We start from the raw sequence: 18,286 nt of genomic DNA on the forward strand, positions 1-18,286 counted from the left end.
CTGGAAGCAGAATCAGAGAGAACGACTATCTGTGTGGTGCTCTTCGTCCTCATTAGCCAAAGCCGGGCCTCACACCATGGGGAACGTGGGGCAAAGGGACAAGAAGAAAGAAGAGCAAGAACAAAAGGAAGGACAGAAAGAAGGGAGGAAGGAAGAACCAAGAGAAGGAAGAAAGAAAGGAGCAACAGCAAAGAGGAGAGGAAGAAATAAGAGGGGAGAAGAGAGGAAAGGAGGAAAAAGAGAAACAAAGGAAAAGAGCTGAAGAGGAGAAAAAAGGGAAGAGAAGAGAAGAGAATGAAGAGAAGAGAAGAGAAGAGAAGAGAAGAGAAGAGAAGAGAAGAGAAGAGAAGAGAAGAGAAGAGAAGAGAAGAGAAGAGAAGAGAAGAGAAGAGAGGAGAATGAGGAGGAGAGAGAGACAGGCTGGGAGAGGCAGGAAGGGCCATCAGCTGCCAGTGGGGAATGACTGGAGAAAACGTCCCCCCTCCCTGCACACGTCTCCTCCCCCAGATTCCGTCCTTAGGGTCTCCTTTGGACTCCCCAGCGAGTGCCGAGTGGAATCCACATTGTACAAGCAGGGTAATGATCCCCCCTCCCCCCCGCCCCCGTCCTGGACCAGAAATCCCACTGCTTGCAAACAGGGGGTAGGCAAGTCGGGAGGCGGTCGCCATCTTGGATACCAATGAGGTAACCTGCAGAGTCTGTGGCGTAATGACTACCGACAGGAGTGCGATACTGGGCATGTCACATCTCCATCCCCCTCAGTTTCTCTACTTGTGCAATGGGGAGTGAGTGTTTCGTAAGCCCCACCAGGCCCAGCCCGTCCTCACGGGCGGCCATTTCCCACCCCCCCTTCCCTGCCCATTTCTCAGCCTCGGGCAAGGAGTGCAGCCTGACCGAAGGGAGGGCCCTCACAGAGCTGTGGCTGCGAGGAAGGGGAGGGGGCTGAGGGCTCATCTGATCTAAGAGGGATCCTCAAGGGTTATTTTATTGAGGCAAAACCAGGCCCAGGAGAGAGCAAAGGCTTGCTCGAGGAGAGGAGGGCTGACCTGTGGATCAGAGGAAGAGGTCGGAGCCAAGATGAACTGGAAAGGGACATGAGGTAAAGAAGGGCAGGAGGCGAACGTGGAGCACTCTGGCCACGCCCCCACGCCCTGGGCTAGCCCCGCACTCCTCAGGTAGTGCCTGCTGGCCACTGCACACGAGTCAGAGCTGCCATGGTTGGGCGAGGGCTCGAAGCGGGGCGCAGGGCTCGTCTTCCCTCCTCCCAGGAATAAGGGGTCAGCTCATGGCTCTTCCCAGCACTGCGCCGGCAACTCAGAATGCCCAGAAATGCTGGGCAGCTAGACCTCACACGCTGGCCAGTGGGCACGAAGCGGGCGTTCCTCGGCTGCCGGCTATATTTAGTTTTCGGTGAGCTTCCCGGGTGGGCGATGAGACTCTCTGTGTATCATATCTCGTCTTTGGTCCTGCTCAGCAGCTGAGCAGCCGTGGGCTTCTCACTGCCCGAGTGCCCTAATGTCTGAAGGGAGACAAGAGACAGAGACACACGGAGAGAGAGAGACAGAGAGAGAGACCAAGACAGAGAGGGGAAGAGACAGATAGGTAGAGACAAACAGAGACAGAGACAGAGAGACAGAGACAGAGACAGAGAGGGGAAGAGACAGATAGGCAGAGACAAACAGAGACAGAGACAGAGAGACAGAGACAGAGACCAAGACAGAGAGACAGAGACAGAGAGAGAGACCAAGATAGAGAGGGGAAGAGACAGATAGGCAGAGACAAACAGAGACAGAGACAGAGAGACAGAGACAGAGACCAAGATAGAGAGGGGAAGAGACAGATAGGCAGAGACAAACAGAGACAGAGACAGAGAGACAGAGACAGAGACCAAGATAGAGAGGGGAAGAGACAGATAGGCAGAGACAAACAGAGACAGAGACAGAGAGACAGAGACCAAGATAGAGAGGGGAAGAGACAGATAGGCAGAGACAAACAGAGACAGAGACAGAGAGACAGAGACAGAGACCAAGACAGAGAGGGGAAGAGACAGATAGGCAGAGACAAACAGAGACAGACAGACAGACAGACATAGGCACGAAGAAGAAAGAGATAGGGGCAGAAACAGAGGAACAGAGGAGAGACAAGACTCAGGCAGCTAGCATCACAGAAAGAGCCCTGCCAGAGAAGCCAGCAGACCTTCATGCCCAGAGTCAGTGACCTTTTTGTCCAGGCTGCCTCAGTTTCTCCAGGATTTCTGCTGCTCTATGACGGACAGCTTGGACAGTCTTGCCTTCTGGTACTCTAGCCTGGAGTGGTTGGTCAGCCCGGGCAGCTTTGGAGTCGGCCTTGTTTTTGGATTTTTTTTTAGAAGCTCCATTTGTTCGCTAGTTCCTCACCATCTCTTCCCAAGGCTTCAGGATCAAGCATGGCTGCTATGCGGGAAGCCGGGGCTCAAGCTCCCGTGGCTCTCCCATCTGCCCTGTGGGCTCCTCTGCCTTAGGAAGGGCAGGGGGCTTCACCTGCTCCCAAGAACGGACGTTTTCTCTGCTCTCCTTTGGGTCATTTCTCTATTGGATTCTCCCAAAGATGTGGCATCCCAGGGTTTGTGACCGACGAGCATTCCCAGGAGTATAAGATTAATGAAGGTAAACCAAAAAGGGAACAGAGGTTCGGATGCCCCAGCTCCGGGGCCTGGCCAGTGCTGACTATCTATATGCGTGGGATTTCTGGGAAGTGCCGGGAGAGGGTCATCAGGTCTCCCGGGAACAGACCATTGCACTCCCCATACAAGCCAGTCCCAATGCCAGTCTCAGGCTGGGAGGCAACTGGCAAAAGGGACTGACCTTTGAGGAAGTCAGCTCAGGGCCCCTTGCTGTGTGTGGGGCTGGATGGTGAGTCAAGCTGAGCTCAGCCTGGACCTGGGGGCTGGTCTCAGAGGAAGATCATGTATGGCCCCCGTGTGGACCCTAGCCTTCCTGACTGCCTGATGGATGGACAATAGAAGGCTCTGTGGACCTGGCACACAGGACTGTGGAGGAGGGACCATTGCACAGATGAGGAGAATGAGTACTGCCCGGGGTCCCACAGCAGGATTAGCCAATCCCTATCACCACTGGGCAATAGCGAGAGAGGGGGGCCAGGTGGATCAGAAGGGCTCGGGCGGATATTCCAACAGGCGGGTGCATGGATGGTTGACCAGCAGCCAGCCCAAGCAGGGAGGGTACAGAGGTACAGGGCTCTGTGAAAAGCTGTCAGACAGTCATCCAAGCCATTTGGTGCTGGCTAAGAAATAGAGTAATGGATCAGTGGAATAGGTTCCGTTCACAAGACCCAATAGTCAATGGCTCTAATGGTCCATTGTTTGATAAACCCAAAGACCCCAGGTCTGGGATAAAAACTCACTATTGGACAAAAACTTCTGGGAAAATTGGAAATTAGTACAGCACAAACTAGGCATTGACTCACACCTAACATCCTATACCAAGATAAGACTGAAATGAGTTCATGATTTAGTCATAAAAGGTGGTACTATGAGCAAACTAGGAGAACAAGGGGTAGCCTACCTTTCAGATCTTTGGAGAAGAGCAGAATTTATGACATTGATGCACGAAGTGCAAAATAGATAATTCTGATTACATTCAATTAAAAATGTTTTGTACAAACAAAATCAATGCAGCCAAGATTACAAAGGAGGCAGAAAGGTGAGGAAAGATTTTGTTCCTGATAAAGGCCTCATTTCCAAAATATACAGAGAACTGACTCAAGTCTATAAGAACACAAGCCACTCCCCAATTGATAAATGGGCAAAGGATGTGAGTAGATCGTTTTCAGATGATGAAGTGAAAGTCATTTCTAGTTATATGAAAAAAATGCTCTAAATCACTGATTAGATAAATGCGAGTTAAGACAACTCTGAGGTACCACTTCACACCTCTCAGATGAGCTGGCAGGAAAGGCCGATGACGAATGTTGGAGGGGCCGGGGGAAAACGGGGACACTGATACATTGTTGGTGGAGCGGTGAACGGATCCAGCCCTTCTGGAGGGCGATCCGGAACTATGCCCAAAGGACTCTGAAACTGAATACTCCTGGACCTCACTACTAGGTCTGTACCCAAAAAGATCATAAAAAAGGGAAAGGACCCCCCTGTGCAGAGATGTCTGCGGCGGCTTTTTGTGGTGGCCAGAAACTGGAAACCGAGCGGATGCCCGTCTGCTGGAGACGTTATGGAATACTATGGTTCTGTAAGAAATGACCAGCGGGGGCAGTAGGGGGCGCAGTGGAGAGCGCCCCAGCCCTGAATTCAGGAGGCCCCGAGTTCAAATCTTAGACACTTAACCCGTCCTGGCTGTGAGACCCTGGGCGAGTCACTTAACCCCAGCGGGGGGGGCGGGGGGGATGAGCAGCAGGATGATGTCAGAGAGGCCCGGAGAGACTGGCAGGAGCTGATGCTGAGGGAAGGGAGCAGGACCAGATGGTCGTACACGGCAACGCAACATGTTCGAGGCTTTCTCCAACAAGGGGGTGATCCGGCGAGCTCCAGTGGAGAGAGCCATCTCCTCTCAGAGGGGCCTGAGTGTGGAGCACAGCACTGGGGAACTGGCCCAGGCCCACGGGAGGGGGCCGCGCGCTCAGCAGCTGGGCCGGAGGGCTTCCGGCCTCCAAGGCAGCCCCTCGGAGGACAGGACCGGCCCCCCTGGGCGGGGGGGGGGGGGGGGCCCTGAGGCCCGGCAGCCTGCCCCAGGCAGCGGCTCTTGCGTGGTCCGGCGGCCAGAGGGACATCCCGCAGACGGCGATGGCCCCGGCACAGTCAGCGCATGAGTTTGGGGCAGGAGGCTCCTCCCTCTCACCGAGCCTCAAACGAGGTGAAAAAGGAGAGGATCGGCCTGGACGGGACCGGCAGCTGGAAGCAATCTGCCGGCCCAGCGGGGAGCCAGGAAGGGAAGGCCGGAGGCCTGGCCCAGCACCCAGCTCCCAGCCTGAAGCCATCGGCCCCAGCAGGCCGAGTGTGGGGCCGCCCCGGCATCTTCGGGGGGCCCCGGGGCTCTCCCGGGGCCGCCTGCCTTCCATCTCCCAGCTTCCGAGGTCCCAGCTCGGGCTCAGACACGCGCTTGTGGGCCTGGAGCTGGAAGAGACCTCCTCACACGACCAAAAAGGAGCTGGAGTCCCAGAGCAGAGGCAAGGTCTGCCGGAGGGATTCGAATCCAGCTCCTTTCCTCTGCGCCCCTCCCCCAGCCAAGGCAGAGCCGGGAGGGCCCGGAGCGGCCCCCCTCGGGCATCCCTGGCCTCCTCCAGCCGCCATAAAGCGGGGCTCGGGAGCCGAGGGGAGAGCAGGGCGTCTCTGTCCTTCCCCCACCAGCCAGCTCATCAGTCACCGAGATTGAGTAACCCGCTGGGCCGGAAGGTGCTGGAAGACTTTAACCCAGAAGCAGGCTGGGAAGGCGCCCAGAGGCTCACGTCAGGAGCGCGGGGTGGTCCTGCAGACCTCGGGGAGCGTCCCTCCCCCGCCTCTGGGAAGGCCCCTGGAGACCCCGGAGCAGGAGCCCCTCCCCAGGGCTGCGGATTCTGGCGCCATCCGGCCGAGGCCTCCCCCTCGGGGCTCAGAGCTTCCCAAAGTCCTGGCCCCCCAGCTCAGAGTCCGGGAAGGGGTCTCCTCCGTCCGCCTGCGCCGCTGCATTTCACCCCAGGACTGACGAGGCTCCCGGACCGAGCCCCCTGCCAGCGCCGAAGGAGGGGCAGGGGATGCTGGAAGGGGCGGCCCCCCCCCATAGGCTCCCCCCGCCCCCCCCCCAGTCCCCTCCGCGTGTCCGCGAGCTCCCGTGGGAGGGCAGGGAGCCGGTGCTCTCCACGCTGTGACTCGAACCAGGGTCTGGTAAAAGGAGCAGCGGGGGGCGGGGGCCCTCGGGGCCGGGGGACCAGCGGGGGGCTCCCTCGGTGCTCCCAGGTTAGCGCTGCCATTTCTCCGGTTTAGAAATCACCAGGGGTTCGGTGGTCCTGCACCCCAAGGACGGCCGCCGCAAGGGGGCGACGCTCTTGGGACGTCCGGTCTGCTCCCCCGTCTCTGAGCTCGGGGGCTCCTGGTCCCCGGTCCGTTCAAGCCCCCACGGAGGGCCTGGCACTGACTGGCACAGGGCCACGCGCTGAGCCTGTTTCAAGCGGGCAGGAGACAATAAGACAGAAAAGCCCTGGCTCAGCTGAGACTCCGGGGAAGGCGCTCACAAGGAGCCAGCGGGCGTCTGGGGGCAGAGAGCGGGGCCGAACACCGGCGGCAAACTCGCGGGGGGCGGGATGGGGGGTCGGACAGCGCCCGGGCCCTGGAAGGGGCACCCAAGCCCGCCGGTCATCAGCGCTGCCAGCCTGGACCGGCCCCCATCCCCCTCAGCCCCGGAATTCGGCCTCCTGGCGCCTGGGTCCAGGCTGTCAGAGGGGTTGGGGGCCTTCCCCCTGCCAGCGTGGGGGGGGCCGGTGGCTAATCAGGAAGCTGCCCCCACAGGGACCCACGAGACAAGGGGTGGCCACGGCCAGGTGCCCTCGTGGGTCACAGAGGTGGTCCAGAGGGGCCCTCCCCATGGGCACCGTGGGCTCTCCCAGGCCGGAGAAGCTCGGGGAATGCCCGCTGGGTCCTGGGCTCCCCATCCACCGCTCACCGCCACTCTGTCCCCAGTTCCTGGCACACGGCGGGCGTTTATGACGTGCATGTGGAGTGCGTGAAGGGCCTCGGTGCCCCTGGGGGGAGGGCAGGCTGGCAAAGCCTGCGGTGACAAGCAAGACTCTGAGCGGGCACGGGAAACGCCCGGCCCCAAGCCGACCGAGCCCCTCCCCTGGGAGCAGCGAAGAGAAACATCGGCCGGGCGCTCCCTAAAGGAGCCTCTGGAGGGGCGCGCTCTGGCTTGGAGAACCAAGGGGAGCCCGAGGCCCCGCCCGTCCTGCTGCCCCCCGACCTCCGGGGCAGAACCCCGCTCAGAGCTGCCGCCTTCCCCTCAAGTTGGAGAAAGGAAGCCTGCGCACAGAAGTCCCGCGCTGCAGAGTTCTGCCTTGGCTTGGTGAGGCTTTCGGCAAGAAGCATGGTTTTGGCGCCTGCTGTGTGCCAGCCTGCTGCTCCGGCTCCTCAGAGGGTCTAGCTGAGCCCGGGGCCCACGAAGGACGGTCACCCTCCTGCCAGGGAGGCCCAGTGTGCTGGCCACTGCCCGGATGGCTGCCCCGCCTGGCGCCCGGGCGACACGGGTGGTACGGAGACGCTGGATCTGAGGCCGCGAGCTCCTTCCTCCTCACCCTTCCCACTCACGCTGCAGAACCCGCCCTTTGCTCGGGGACTCCTTAATTCAGCGGCACGGCTGCTTTGTCTCCCCTGAGGCTGCGTGAGTGCCCCAGGGGCCCTTCTGGGGGCGCTGAGCTGCTGAGGAGAGGCTGGCACTTTGGAGGGCACTGGCACACTTCCTCCCTGGGATGAGCCTCTGGAGTGGCTGAAGCTGGTCTGCGATGGCACCATGCTGGTCCTCCTCCTGCGTGGCGCGTCCTCAGCCCGCCCCCAGCTCTCCAGGGCCCTGGGCAGGGCACGTGTGATCCCATCCAGAGGCCTCGGACGTGGTCGCCCGCTGTGTGGAGCCCGGCCTGGGCGAGGGCAGGGGGCGGCTTTCTGCCTGGGATGCTATCTGTACCTGTAAGGGGCCAAGGGCCCTTCCCACATGGGCGGGGGGGGGGCCGCTGGCTGCTGAGGGTCTTGGGCAGGGGGAGGCAGCCCCACAGTCAGGTCTGCCCTTGTGGACTAGCCAGGATGGTCACAAAAGCTGGAGGAGATGGCTCTGCCCCCAGGGCCACCCCCTGCTCTCTCCTCAGAGCAAGGAGGCTGGTGGGAGGAAAGGGACTGCTGAGACCACCCACCAAGACAGGCAGGAGCCGGGCCGGGAGCAAAAAGCCCCAGACACAGGCGCCCAGGCCGGGCTGACAGCCCCGGCCCCCTCTGAGAAGCCAGCGGGGAGAGAAGGCCGGAAGTTTCGTTCTGGCTTATCCTGGAACACCAGCGTCCAATCAGGACATTAGGAGGAAGGAAAACATGTCAACCGGATGGCTGCTGGCCCGGAGTGGCCGTATATGGAGGAAAAACTCGCCTGGCCCCGGAGCGGGGGGGGGGGCATCCCACAGGCCAGTAAAGCTAAGCCCCCCCCCCCCCAGCACCGAGGCCCAGGGCATCAGCCTGGGAACCTGCCCCCCCCCCAGCTTGGTCCCCACCCAGCGATGGGTCGTTTGGAGAGCCCGCCCAGCACCTGAAGCGGGCAAGGGGACTGCCCCCAAAAGCAAGAGGTGCCGGGAGGGCTGGAAGCCGCCTTTGCGGCTCCGTCTGCGGGGACTCGGCAGGGGCAGGACGCCAGCGCCCACGCCGGGTCCTTCTGCACTGGCCGCCAGCCCCGGTGCTCTCCCGGTCAGCGCCTCCCGGACCTGCTCTCTAAAGACCCAGGCAGCGACTGAGAAGGGGCAGGCGAAGCAGGGGCCTGAGAGCGGGGCCTCCATGGCGCAGGGAGGGAGGGGCCCAGGGGCAGCAGCCTCCCCACCAGCGCCAGCTCAGTCCAAGCTTTTCTCCCCAAGTAAACCGTTCTCCGGGTGGGAGGGAAGCGTGAGAAGGCTGGACGAGCCCAGAGCCTCCTTCCTCACGGAGCGCAGCCCGCCGGGAGGCCAACACACCGGGCCCGAGCCCGCAAGAAGGCTGAAGGCATTACTGAGAGCAGCAGCCACAAAGCATCCCTTTCCCACCTGGCACAGGCCGCCCCACAGACGGCCTCCGGGGAGGAAGGGGCGAGCCCACGCCTGGGAAACATGGCAGAGGCGGTTCGTGTCTCCTCAGACAGGTCCCCGGGGGCCCCTCTGCTGTTCAGTTCCCAACGTCCAGGGCCAGTTCTGCCCTAAACCCACACTCGGCTCCCCTCTCTGCCGCCCCATCTGGCTCCCTCCTCCTCTGCCCCATCTGGCTCCCTCCGCTGCCCCATCTGGCTCCCTCCTGTGCTGCCCCATCTGGCTCCCTCCGCTGCCCCATCTGGCTCCCTCCTGTGCTGCCACATCTGGCTCCCTCCTCTACCACATCTGGCTCCCTTGTTCCCTGCCCCATCTGGCTCCCTCCTCTGCTGCCCCATCTGGCTCCCTTGTTCCCTGCCCCATCTGGCTCCCTCCGCTGCCCCATCTGGCTCCCTCCTGTGCTGCCACATCTGGCTCCCTCCTCCGCTGCCCCATCTGGCTCCCTTGTTCCCTGCCCCATCTGGCTCCCTCCGCTGCCACATCTGGCTCCCTTGTTCCCTGCCCCATCTGGCTCCCTCCTCTGCTGCCACATCTGGCTCCCTCCTCTGCTGCCACATCTGGCTCCCTTGTTCCCTGCCCCATCTGGCTCCCTCCTCTGCTGCCACATCTGGCTCCCTCCTCCGCTGCCACATCTGGCTCCCTCCTCCGCTGCCCCATCTGGCTCCCTCCTGTGCTGCCACATCTGGCTCCCTCCTGTGCTGCCACATCTGGCTCCCTCCTCTGCTGCCCCATCTGGCTCCCTCCTCTGCCACATCTGGCTCCCTTCGGCACGAGTGTGCTGTGTTGGGGGCTTCCTTCTGCGGGGACGCGGGCTCTTTACCTCACTCGTCACAAATGGACTTCGGGTCCCCACGCTGTGGGAGGCCTCGGCTTCTGGGGTGGGAATGGGGGGCATGTCTAGAGACAGGCCAAATTCAGGTGCTTTGAGAGAAGCTGGGGTGGGGGGGAAGGCAAGACAGAGATGGCTTCCTCCCCCCCCCAGAAGGTGGGCCCCACCAGCCATCTGACTTATGCAAGCCCCCCACCCCCAGGACACCCCCAGAGGAGGGGGCGGGGAGGCAGCAGCAACGGGACATGGGGGGGGGGGCGCGGCGGAGGTCACGCCTCCTGACGCTGGCGTCCTGCCCCGCGGACTCTGGAGGACCAAGCAGGTCGAGACTTTGGAGAGCTCTGCCCGCCCCGTGACGTCACCAGACAAGCTGGGGAGAAGCAGCCCCCCAGGGTGGGAGGGGCTCTGTCGTCCTCCCCCCAGACCCCCCAGCTGACAAAGGAGGGAGCCGAGGCCCCGGGGGTCTCAGAGCCCAGGCCCCCCCTCCCGGGGCGCCGGTCAGTGCCTCCGCCCGTGGGATGTCACAGGACGACGCGGCTCCGGCCCATCAGCCGCCCTGAGTGGAGGCCACAGCTTCCGTCGGGGCCGAGTGGAACGGCCCGTGGCTGGAGACGCGGCCGTGAAGGGGGCAGGAAGACACGTCCATCAGCGCCCCCCATCCCGGCCAGAAAGCCCCCCCCCCATGGCCGCGCTCCCATCGTCCCGGCGGTTCCTTAGCGCCAGTGTCCAGATGGGGGTGATGTGGCCCAAGGGGAAAAACGGCCCCTGATGACCCGCAGACAATTCTGCCCCAGGAAGTGCTGGGAAGGGGCTGGAGGAGGGGGCCGGGCGAGCACCGTCTGTTCTCCTGTGGCGGCTCATGGAGCGCGGGGTCTCTCGGGGAGGGAGAGAGTCCAAGGTCAGACAAGGCTTCAAAGCCCAAGTCTTAGAGGGGCGAAGGAGCGCCTTCCCGAGGGGGTCACGGCCCAGGCAAAAGCGGGGCGGCAGGGGAAGGGAGGTCGAGGGCAGGACCGGGATGTGGGGCACAGGAGCCGGAGCCGGCGGGGTCCTTCACCCCACCCTCCACAGCCAGCCAGCAGCAGGAGCAGCTTCGGCCCTGCTCCAGCCGGGTCTTGGGGCCCCGTCCCCTCAGGCCTCTCGTGTCTGCCTCCGGGGAGGCAGCTCTCGGACCGCCAACCTCGCCAGCCCAACGGCCCTGCAGACCCTCAAACGCAACGTGTCCAAACCAGAACTCCCCATCCCGACCCTCCCGGCGGGGCCACCCCCCGGGCCCAGCGCACAGGCCCCAGCCCCGTGCTTCCATCTCCTGCTCAGCCAGAGGTGCAAAGGGCAGGACTGTGGAGCAGCACCGGGCTCAGTCAGTCTAGTCCTACACCAAGGCGTTAACTCGCTGGAACGGAGACAAAGCTTCTCTAGTACTTGGTCCAGTTCTGCCACGTCGACGCCTCCGAAGGCTAGGCCGGCCCGGGGAGGAGCCGGACTGTGAAGGAGCCCATAAAAGCTCTGGGCTCCCGACCATTCTCGTGGCTGAAAGGAAGGCTGGGCCCGAGGCCTCCGGAAAGCCGGGCCACACGGCCCCGCTCTCGGCGGGGGAGCCGGAGGACAGGCCGGCCAGCACGAGGCCGGTGAACGGGGAATCTTTCTCAAAGTGCAGGAGGCGGGAGAGCCAGCAGGGCGGCTCTGTCTTGGAGTCCGGCCCCCTCCCAGATCTCTCAGATGCTCTGTTACAAGTGCGTCCTCAGAGACCCAGGTCTGGCCCAGGGGTGCAGCAGCCCTCGGGGCTCCCTGGCCCACAGAGCCTGCAGCAGGACTCGGCTGGGAGGACGGACACTTCCCTGGGAGCAGACGCACTCCCTGCAGGGCATCGCATGTAAGGGGCAGCACGGGGGCTCCTCGGGCGGCCTCTGAGCTGGCTCCCGCAGGGCCACCAAAGGGTGGCGGGGCCCTCGGCCGCCCACTCGCTGAGATCTCGGACCCTCTCGGGCCAGCCCAGCGCGGATTCCCTGCGACCCCCAAACCCAGCTGCGCTCTCGCGTCTCCGTGCCTCGGCTGAGTGCACCTGAAGCCCGTCCGTCCCAAAGGCCTCCTTCTCTGGGGAGCCCCCGTTCTGCCTGGTGTGGGCTCAGAAAGGCGCGGCCCCTCGGAGGCCCGGCCACTTGGAAAGGCCAGCGGGCAGGGCTGGGGCCGGCCCAGGGGTGCTCCCCGGCCCAGAGAAAGCCGAGAGACTCTGACAGAAGCGCCTGGAGGCCGGGCTCGCCTCCCCCTCCTCTCCGGGACCAGAGATCAGCATCTGGATGGACCCTGGGCTTGTCCGGCCCCGGGGACGCCTCCCCCCAAGGAGCACCCACCCCAGGGAGCACCGCCGTGGGTCGGCCCCTCCCCTGAGGTCCCCAAGCTGAGCACGTGCAGGCTCCGAAGGCCCCGGAGGTCACTTTATTAGCTGTCCCTCACAACTTCCCTGGGGCTACGCGGGGGCCAGGCTGCCGTGCCCCCAAACGGAGGGACAGGAGCCATTCTGGAGCCATTCGGCGCCTCCACCCGCAGGCACAGGAGGCCGGCCTCCGCTCTGCCGCTGTCCCCGGCCTCGGCTCCCGTCCCCCGCTCCGTCCGCACCTAGAGCCTCCCGTCCTCCTGCCTCAGCCTCTTGGAGAGCTGCTCGCCGATGGCCCGCAGGGGGTTGGCTCGGTAGGAGGGGCTGGCAGCCAGCTCCTGAAAGCGCGCCATCTCGTCCTCTCTGAAACGGGAGACACGGCTCAGAGCCACCTCCCAGCTGACCTTGGGACCTTCCCCTGCGGAGCTACCAGAACCCAGGGGTCCCTCCCCCCGCCCAGGGGCAGCGTCCGGGGCGGTCCTGCCCATACTTACAGGAGCTTGCGCTTCTGGGCCGGGGTCATGCGGTTGAAGTCAGAGGGCTCTGCCTTCGGCCTTGGGGCGCTGCGGGGGAGGAGAGGGGGGTCAGCAGAGCCAGAGAGCCCCCCATGCCCCCACTCCCAGCAGGGGGCCTGCGCCCCTTCTGCCCAAGAACCGGCTGCAGCGCATCGGGGTCCGCCCTCCAGGGAGCCCCTCTCCCCCCAGCGCCACACCCAGTAGGCCCTTTACCTGCCCCGAGCTTCCAGGGTCCTCCCTTACAGGAGGACAGTGGCCAGCCCCCACTCGGGCCTGAGCTCCCCAGCCAGCCTGGGCACCGTGGGGGTGCCCAAGGAGGGTGCAGGGAGGGGCCCAAAGGGGGCGCTCTCCAGCACGGAGCTCACTGCTGTCTGGTTCTCAGGAACTCTTCAGCTTAACCTCCCCCAATTCCGGGGGAAACCCCCAGCCAACGCCCCCAGTCCCCCCCATGACCCCAGCCCCCCCCTTTTCAAGGGGCTGCTCCGGTGCCTGGCCCTCAGTGCAGGGAGTGGCGCGGGGCGGGCTCGGGGACCCACAGCCTCTGCGCTCCCACTCCTTCTGCGCCAACCAGGCTCAGTCCTGCCCACATGTATCTACGCAGCGTCTGCTCTACTTGGCACCCCCACCCCCACCTCTTGAGCTTCCTCCGGGGCCGGCTGCCCGTCACCAGCTCGGACAGCTCGGGCAGGGCCTCCATGAGCGGGTGCAGGTCTCCCACCACAGCCGTGGCCTTCCGCTTCACCTGCGCCCGGCGCGCCTCTTCTGCTGCCTTGATGGTCTCTATTTCTGAGTCAGAGAAGAGCAGGATGAGGGTGGGGGCGAGTCAGGCCGGCACCCGCCTCCATCCCTGAGCAGCTCCCAGGTGCCCTCCTCTGCTCCCTGCGTGTCCCCCGCTAAAAAGGGTGAGGGGCCCTGGCCTTCCCAGTCCTGGGGGGCTCATCCCCCCCCAACAGAACCGCCCCCTCAGCCCAAGAGCTCCTCGCCTACACGCGCCACAGCCCGCAGTGGGCGGCCCAGGGTCTGCTCCCACATCCTGGGCACACAGACAGGAAGCCCCCCCAGGCGCAGGGGAAGGGCCTCCTTCCCACAGCCCTCCCCAGAAAAGTCTCACCCGCCTCCGCGCCTGGGGCCCAAGCTTCACCCGCCCGCGGCTCGTCCCCCCTTCAAAGCAGGAGCCCTCTGGAGCCGGGACACCAGCCTCTGTCTGGGTCTGGACGGCCCCCACCTCGGACCAGTGTCCCGCCCAACATGGGCAGGGCCGCCATCTCGGCCCTTTACAGAGTTCTGAGTGGAAACGGCCCCAGAGACAAACGAGTGCTTGGGCCGTGACCACGAATGCCCCTCTGTGGCGGGGCTGGGTCTGAGGGCCGCCGAGGGGAAAGCGGGCGGTGAGTGGCCCCGGCGCACTCAGCCCTCCGGGGGCAAGCAGGATGGCTGCCGGGGCCCGGGGTCAGCCTCCACCCGGGCTCCCCCCCAGCACCGTCCGGACAAAGTCTGCTCCAAAGCTCCCCTGGGCACACGCCCAGTGATCCACGCATACTCCCCAGCCGGGAAGGGAACACTGGCCACTAGTGCCACGTGCATGGCGGGCACAGACACTCACACCCCTGCCCCTGGCTCCCAGCCCCGAGACCAGTCCCTGGGCGGCTCCGAGGCCCCGCGGGGCACTGTCTGGGCCCCCCCGCCGGGCTTACTCTGCAGCCATCTGGACCGTCTCAGCTTCATCTTCTCTTTCTTGGACAAAACGGGTTTTGCTTCGGGGCCTGAAAGGAAACAGGGGACACGTGAGCAGGGGCGGCATTCTGGGCCCGAGCCCCTGCCCACCACGGCCCTCGGCCAGGGCACGCGTGGGCACTGGTGCCACACTAAGGGGACTGTCCCAGAGCCTGGCCCTCCCCCCGCTGGCACCCGCCGGCCACCCCGGCTCCACCGAGCTCGGCTCAGCCGTGAAAGCCTCGACCCTGCCCGGCGCCCCCCGGGTTCCTCCTCCAGCGCTCTCACCTGCGCCTGCGGAGACCACGCTTCTGACGTCCACGTCCAACTTCTGGACCAGGGCCTTCGGGTCGATCGTGGTCCCGGCAAAGATGTCCGAGGTCACCAAACCCCAGTCCTGTGGATTAAGGCGGGGACGAGACAAGCTGGGAACGGACTCACCTAACCAAGGGTCACAGACCTCCAGGGGCCGGGGGGGAGGGGACAAAGCTGGGCCCCCGGCTCTGCCTCCCAAGAACTGACCCCTCCTCGGGGTTCCAGGCATTTTCTTGGGCCTTCCCCTGCCCCGCTTGGTGTATATGTCTGTCTCCAGGCTTCCCATAAGTCTGGGCTACAATCCCACCTTCTTGTTCAGCCCCGCTGGCTCCTGCTGAAGGCCAGGGCCCCTTCTCCAAAGGTTTAAGTTTAAATAAGTGCAGTCAAAGGCGGGAGAATAAAGGAAATCAATTTTGCTGAAATAAGATGTTTTTCCCACCTGAGCTTCAGGGCCCCCTGGGGGCCCCAGCTTAAGACCCCCTGGGGTCTGAGGAACCTTGCGTTTGTGCTCTCTGTGCCAGGCACTCTGCACTCGCCCCTCGCGTGCGTCCAGGCTGGCCGCGCTCATTTCCACGGACGCAGTCATCTGCACCTCGTGTTGGCGCTAACACACGCTCGGTGAGGACGGGGTCCCTCCTGGGAACTACCCCCGACCGAATGTGGGTGTCCCCACAGGCCCCTCTCCGATCAGGCCTCGGCCATCACTCGTCACCCTGGAGCCCCTGAGCCCTGACTTCCAGCCCACGCTCGGCCTCCTGGCCGGCCCTCCCCGCTTCCCTGGTCCCACTTTCCCCCTCTCAGGGTCATGAGCCTCGGGCCGGCCCAGCCCTAGACCACCACCAGCCTCCAAAGAGCTGCAGCCCCGGCCTCAGGACCAGCCTCAGGCAGCCCCTTTCTTCCTGGCCCAGTCTTCCCACCTGCAGGGAACGGGGTCCCAACACTGGCCCACGCTCGCTCCGGACGCGGCTGCCCGCCCCTGGCGACTCTCAGCCCGTCCCCCCGCCGCCCTCTCCTGCTCAGCGGGCTGCCTCCTCTCTCCAGCCCCTCTCTCTCCTCCCCAAGGCCTCGAGACCTCTAAATCCCTTGGAACGAAAGCGGCAGAGACCTCCAGGCTGTGGGAGGCAGAGAGGAAGCTCCCGGCCGCCTCCATTCCCACTCAGGTGTCCTCCTGGGAGGCCTCCCGCAGCCAGGATCTCAGGCTTTAATTAGACTTGTTTTAATTACGCCAGTGAGCAGTCCCATCAGCCACAGGGGGAGCGTAAGAAGGCAACTGGCTAAAAAAAGCCGGCAGGAAGCGAGCGGGGAGCCAGCCATGCAGACAGACGCAGACTCCCCGGGGCTCGGGGGTCACCTCCAGAGAACCCCCAGCGGGCGGCCAAGCTGCGAGAACCCGTCAGTGGACACTGCGCCAGCTCAAAACACAATCCTGCCTTCGAGGGGCTTCCAGTCCACCCAGGGCAGAGACTGGGGAAATCTAGAACAAGTCTAATGGCCAGAGGGAGGGGTACCCGGAAGTGGGGGGGATGGAAGCATATCTGGAGAGAGAAGTATAAGGAGCCTGGAAAGGGAGGAAGGGGCCAGGTAATAAAGGCCAGAGAGGACTCTGTCATTGACCAGAGAGGTCACAGGGAACCACTGAAGCTTAGTGACCAGCGGGTGACACAAGACCTGCACTGCCCGGCTAAATGGAAGGCTGACCAGAGGGGGAGAGACGGAGGCAGGACGATCCCAGCAGCCAGCTGTAGTCCAGGCATCAGGTGGGCAGGGCCTACACCAGGGTGGGGCAGGATCAGCAGAGAGGGGGAACAGGGCAGAGGCAGGGAGGTGTCACCTGATGGGCCAGGGAAGTGCCACCTGATGGGCAATGCTAACAAAGTGAAATCAATACAGATGTCGGGGAGGTGAAATTGACAGCTGATCTGGGGAAGTGAAATTGACAGCAGATTCTGGGGAAGTGAAATTGACAGCAGATTCTGGGGAAGTGAAATTGACAGCGGATTCTGGGGAGGTGAAACTGACAGGCCTTGGCATTCCATTAGTGGGGGGGAGAGTCCAGGCTGACTCCCAGTCCGGGCCTGGGAGGATGGCCATGCTCCAGACAGCCACAGGAAAGGGAGAGAGGCTGCTCACAGAAGGTCTCCAGGGCAGAGCTGGCAGGGACCTTCCTGAGTTCCTGAGGCAGAAGTAAGTCTGCTGTCAGACCCCCCTCCTCCATTCTCTCCCGGCCAACCAAACCGCACTGCTTAGGAGCCGGTGTGTGCCAAGTGCCAGGGGCACGGGATGGAGAAAAAAGTGCGCCTGCCCTCTGCCCACAGGCGTGGAGGGAGCTGAAAGATCACAGGGGGGAGGCCCAGTGCTCTAGGACTCTTCCCTGGGGCTCAGGACTTGGTACAACTCACACCTCCACGCCCCCCTCCCCTCGACTCTGGCTCTCGCGCGCCTCCTGCCGCTTTCTCGGGAGCGTCTAGCTCCCCGCTCCCTTCCCCCCGCCTCCAGCTTAGCCCAACAGTGGGTAAATCTGAGTGCTCACTCCCTTCTTCTGACTTCAGAGCGCCCCCTGCTGCTCGAGAGAGAGAACACCAACCTGGCCAAGCCCCGCACCAAGAGCTGCCCCCCCCCACGTCCCGCCCAATGGTCCCGCCCACGGTGCGCCGATCTTACCTGTCCCCCAGTCCCGCTCCACGGCGTCACCTCCGCGGGGCGCGAGGGCGTCGTCCCCGCTGCCGTCGTCTTCTCCTCCTTGGCGTTCGGGGCCGGGCGCGCCGCCTTCACCGCGGCCTCGTGCAGCCGGGCTCGGGGCCGTCTCACTTTGCCCACCATGCTGAGTCTCCGGAGCGGCCGAGCCTGTCACGTGCTCACACCCCCCGGAAACAAGAACCCGTGCACGTGGGTTCCGAGGCGCCGCCGGGCTCCTTTTGGGGAAGCGGAAAGGGGCGGGTCCCGGCCAGGGAGGAGAGAGCTCAATGAGGCTCCGCCCCGGAACCCCGCTTCCGGTCCGAGGCGCGTGCGCACTCCCCCGGGCAGGCTTCGCCTCCGAGTAACTTTCACAGATTCACCATGCGGCCCCTCCTCCAGTTTGGAGAGTAAACTGAGGCCTAGGGACTTCCGGAATCGTCTTCCAACCCGGCGTCCCCTTCCCTTTCTCTTCCCACGGGAGCTGGGTGGGGGAGGGGAGGGGACCCCCGTCGGGAGACTTGCTAAGGGAGGAAGGACATGCCCCGCTCCAGCCCCGCGGGCCACCGCTTCCGCCTGAGACACCCTCTCCCCCCGCTGGCGCAGGAGCCCCGGGGGAGGGGAGCGCCCCGCCCCCCCCCTCCGCGTCTCCCGAGTTCCCCAGACCGCGCGCCGCCTGAGAGCCGCCTGAGCCCCCCCTTTTGCCTCTTTTTCTGCCCCCTGGAGGAGTTGGCCGTTCCCTTCTCCCGAGCATTTTGCAGCTGAGGAAACTTAGATCAGCGGAGTGAAAGGACTTCGGCAGGATCTCCCGGCCAGTCAGGACCCGGAGCTCGAGCCGGCCCCTCCGGCTGTCCCGAGCTCCCCGCTTGCAGACCTCGCCGGGCCCGGGGCTCCTCTCCACTCCTAGGAGAAGGGACGCCAGGGGATGCCCTAGAGCCGGGGGCCAGATGGCCCAGGAGAAGTCCTGAACCCAGGTCAGACCTCGGACACGTCTCTGTCGGGCCTTGGGCAAGTCACCTAAGCAGTCTGCCTCGGTTTCCTAAACTGTAAAGTGAAGATTGGAACACAGGATTGTTTGAGCAT

The 18,286-nt window shown here is 63.9% G+C and overlaps 1 protein-coding gene across 2 annotated transcripts; it reads right to left on the reverse strand.

Annotated features, from left to right (window-relative positions):
- Window positions 1–12,027: 12,027 nt before the first annotated feature.
- On the reverse strand, window positions 12,028–17,463 carry SLX9 (SLX9 ribosome biogenesis factor). 2 transcript variants are annotated; one of them, XM_074264534.1, is made up of 6 exons: window positions 17,192–17,463; window positions 14,504–14,612; window positions 14,197–14,265; window positions 13,135–13,288; window positions 12,482–12,550; window positions 12,028–12,350 (listed from the first exon to the last, which is right to left on the reverse strand). In XM_074264534.1, the coding sequence occupies exons 1-6, from the start codon at window positions 17,348–17,350 to the stop codon at window positions 12,230–12,232; spliced, it is 681 nt and encodes a 226-aa protein (XP_074120635.1). In that variant the 5' UTR covers window positions 17,351–17,463; the 3' UTR covers window positions 12,028–12,229. The 2 variants fall into 2 exon arrangements, with proteins under 2 accessions (XP_074120635.1, XP_074120636.1); XM_074264535.1 differs by lacking the exon at window positions 17,192–17,463 and adding an exon at window positions 16,661–16,970.
- Between the last annotated feature and the right edge of the window lie 823 nt (window positions 17,464–18,286).

The sequence above is a fragment of the Sminthopsis crassicaudata genome, chromosome 4 (assembly GCF_048593235.1).
Source record: "Sminthopsis crassicaudata isolate SCR6 chromosome 4, ASM4859323v1, whole genome shotgun sequence".
NCBI classification, from domain to species: domain Eukaryota; kingdom Metazoa; phylum Chordata; class Mammalia; order Dasyuromorphia; family Dasyuridae; genus Sminthopsis; species Sminthopsis crassicaudata.

What these genes read in the sequence shown, in the direction of transcription:
- SLX9 (XM_074264534.1), bottom strand. Translation starts at nt 17,350, where the DNA reads ATGGTGGGCAAAGTGAGACGGCCCCGAGCCCGGCTGCACGAGGCCGCG. An exon ending in GGAGCGGGACTGGGGGACAG is followed by an intron (nt 14,613 to 17,191) that starts GTAAGATCGGCG and finishes CTTAATCCACAG; the next exon opens with GACTGGGGTTTGGTGACCTC. An exon ending in ACGGTCCAGATGGCTGCAGA is followed by an intron (nt 13,289 to 14,196) that starts GTAAGCCCGGCG and finishes TCTCTGACTCAG; the next exon opens with AAATAGAGACCATCAAGGCA.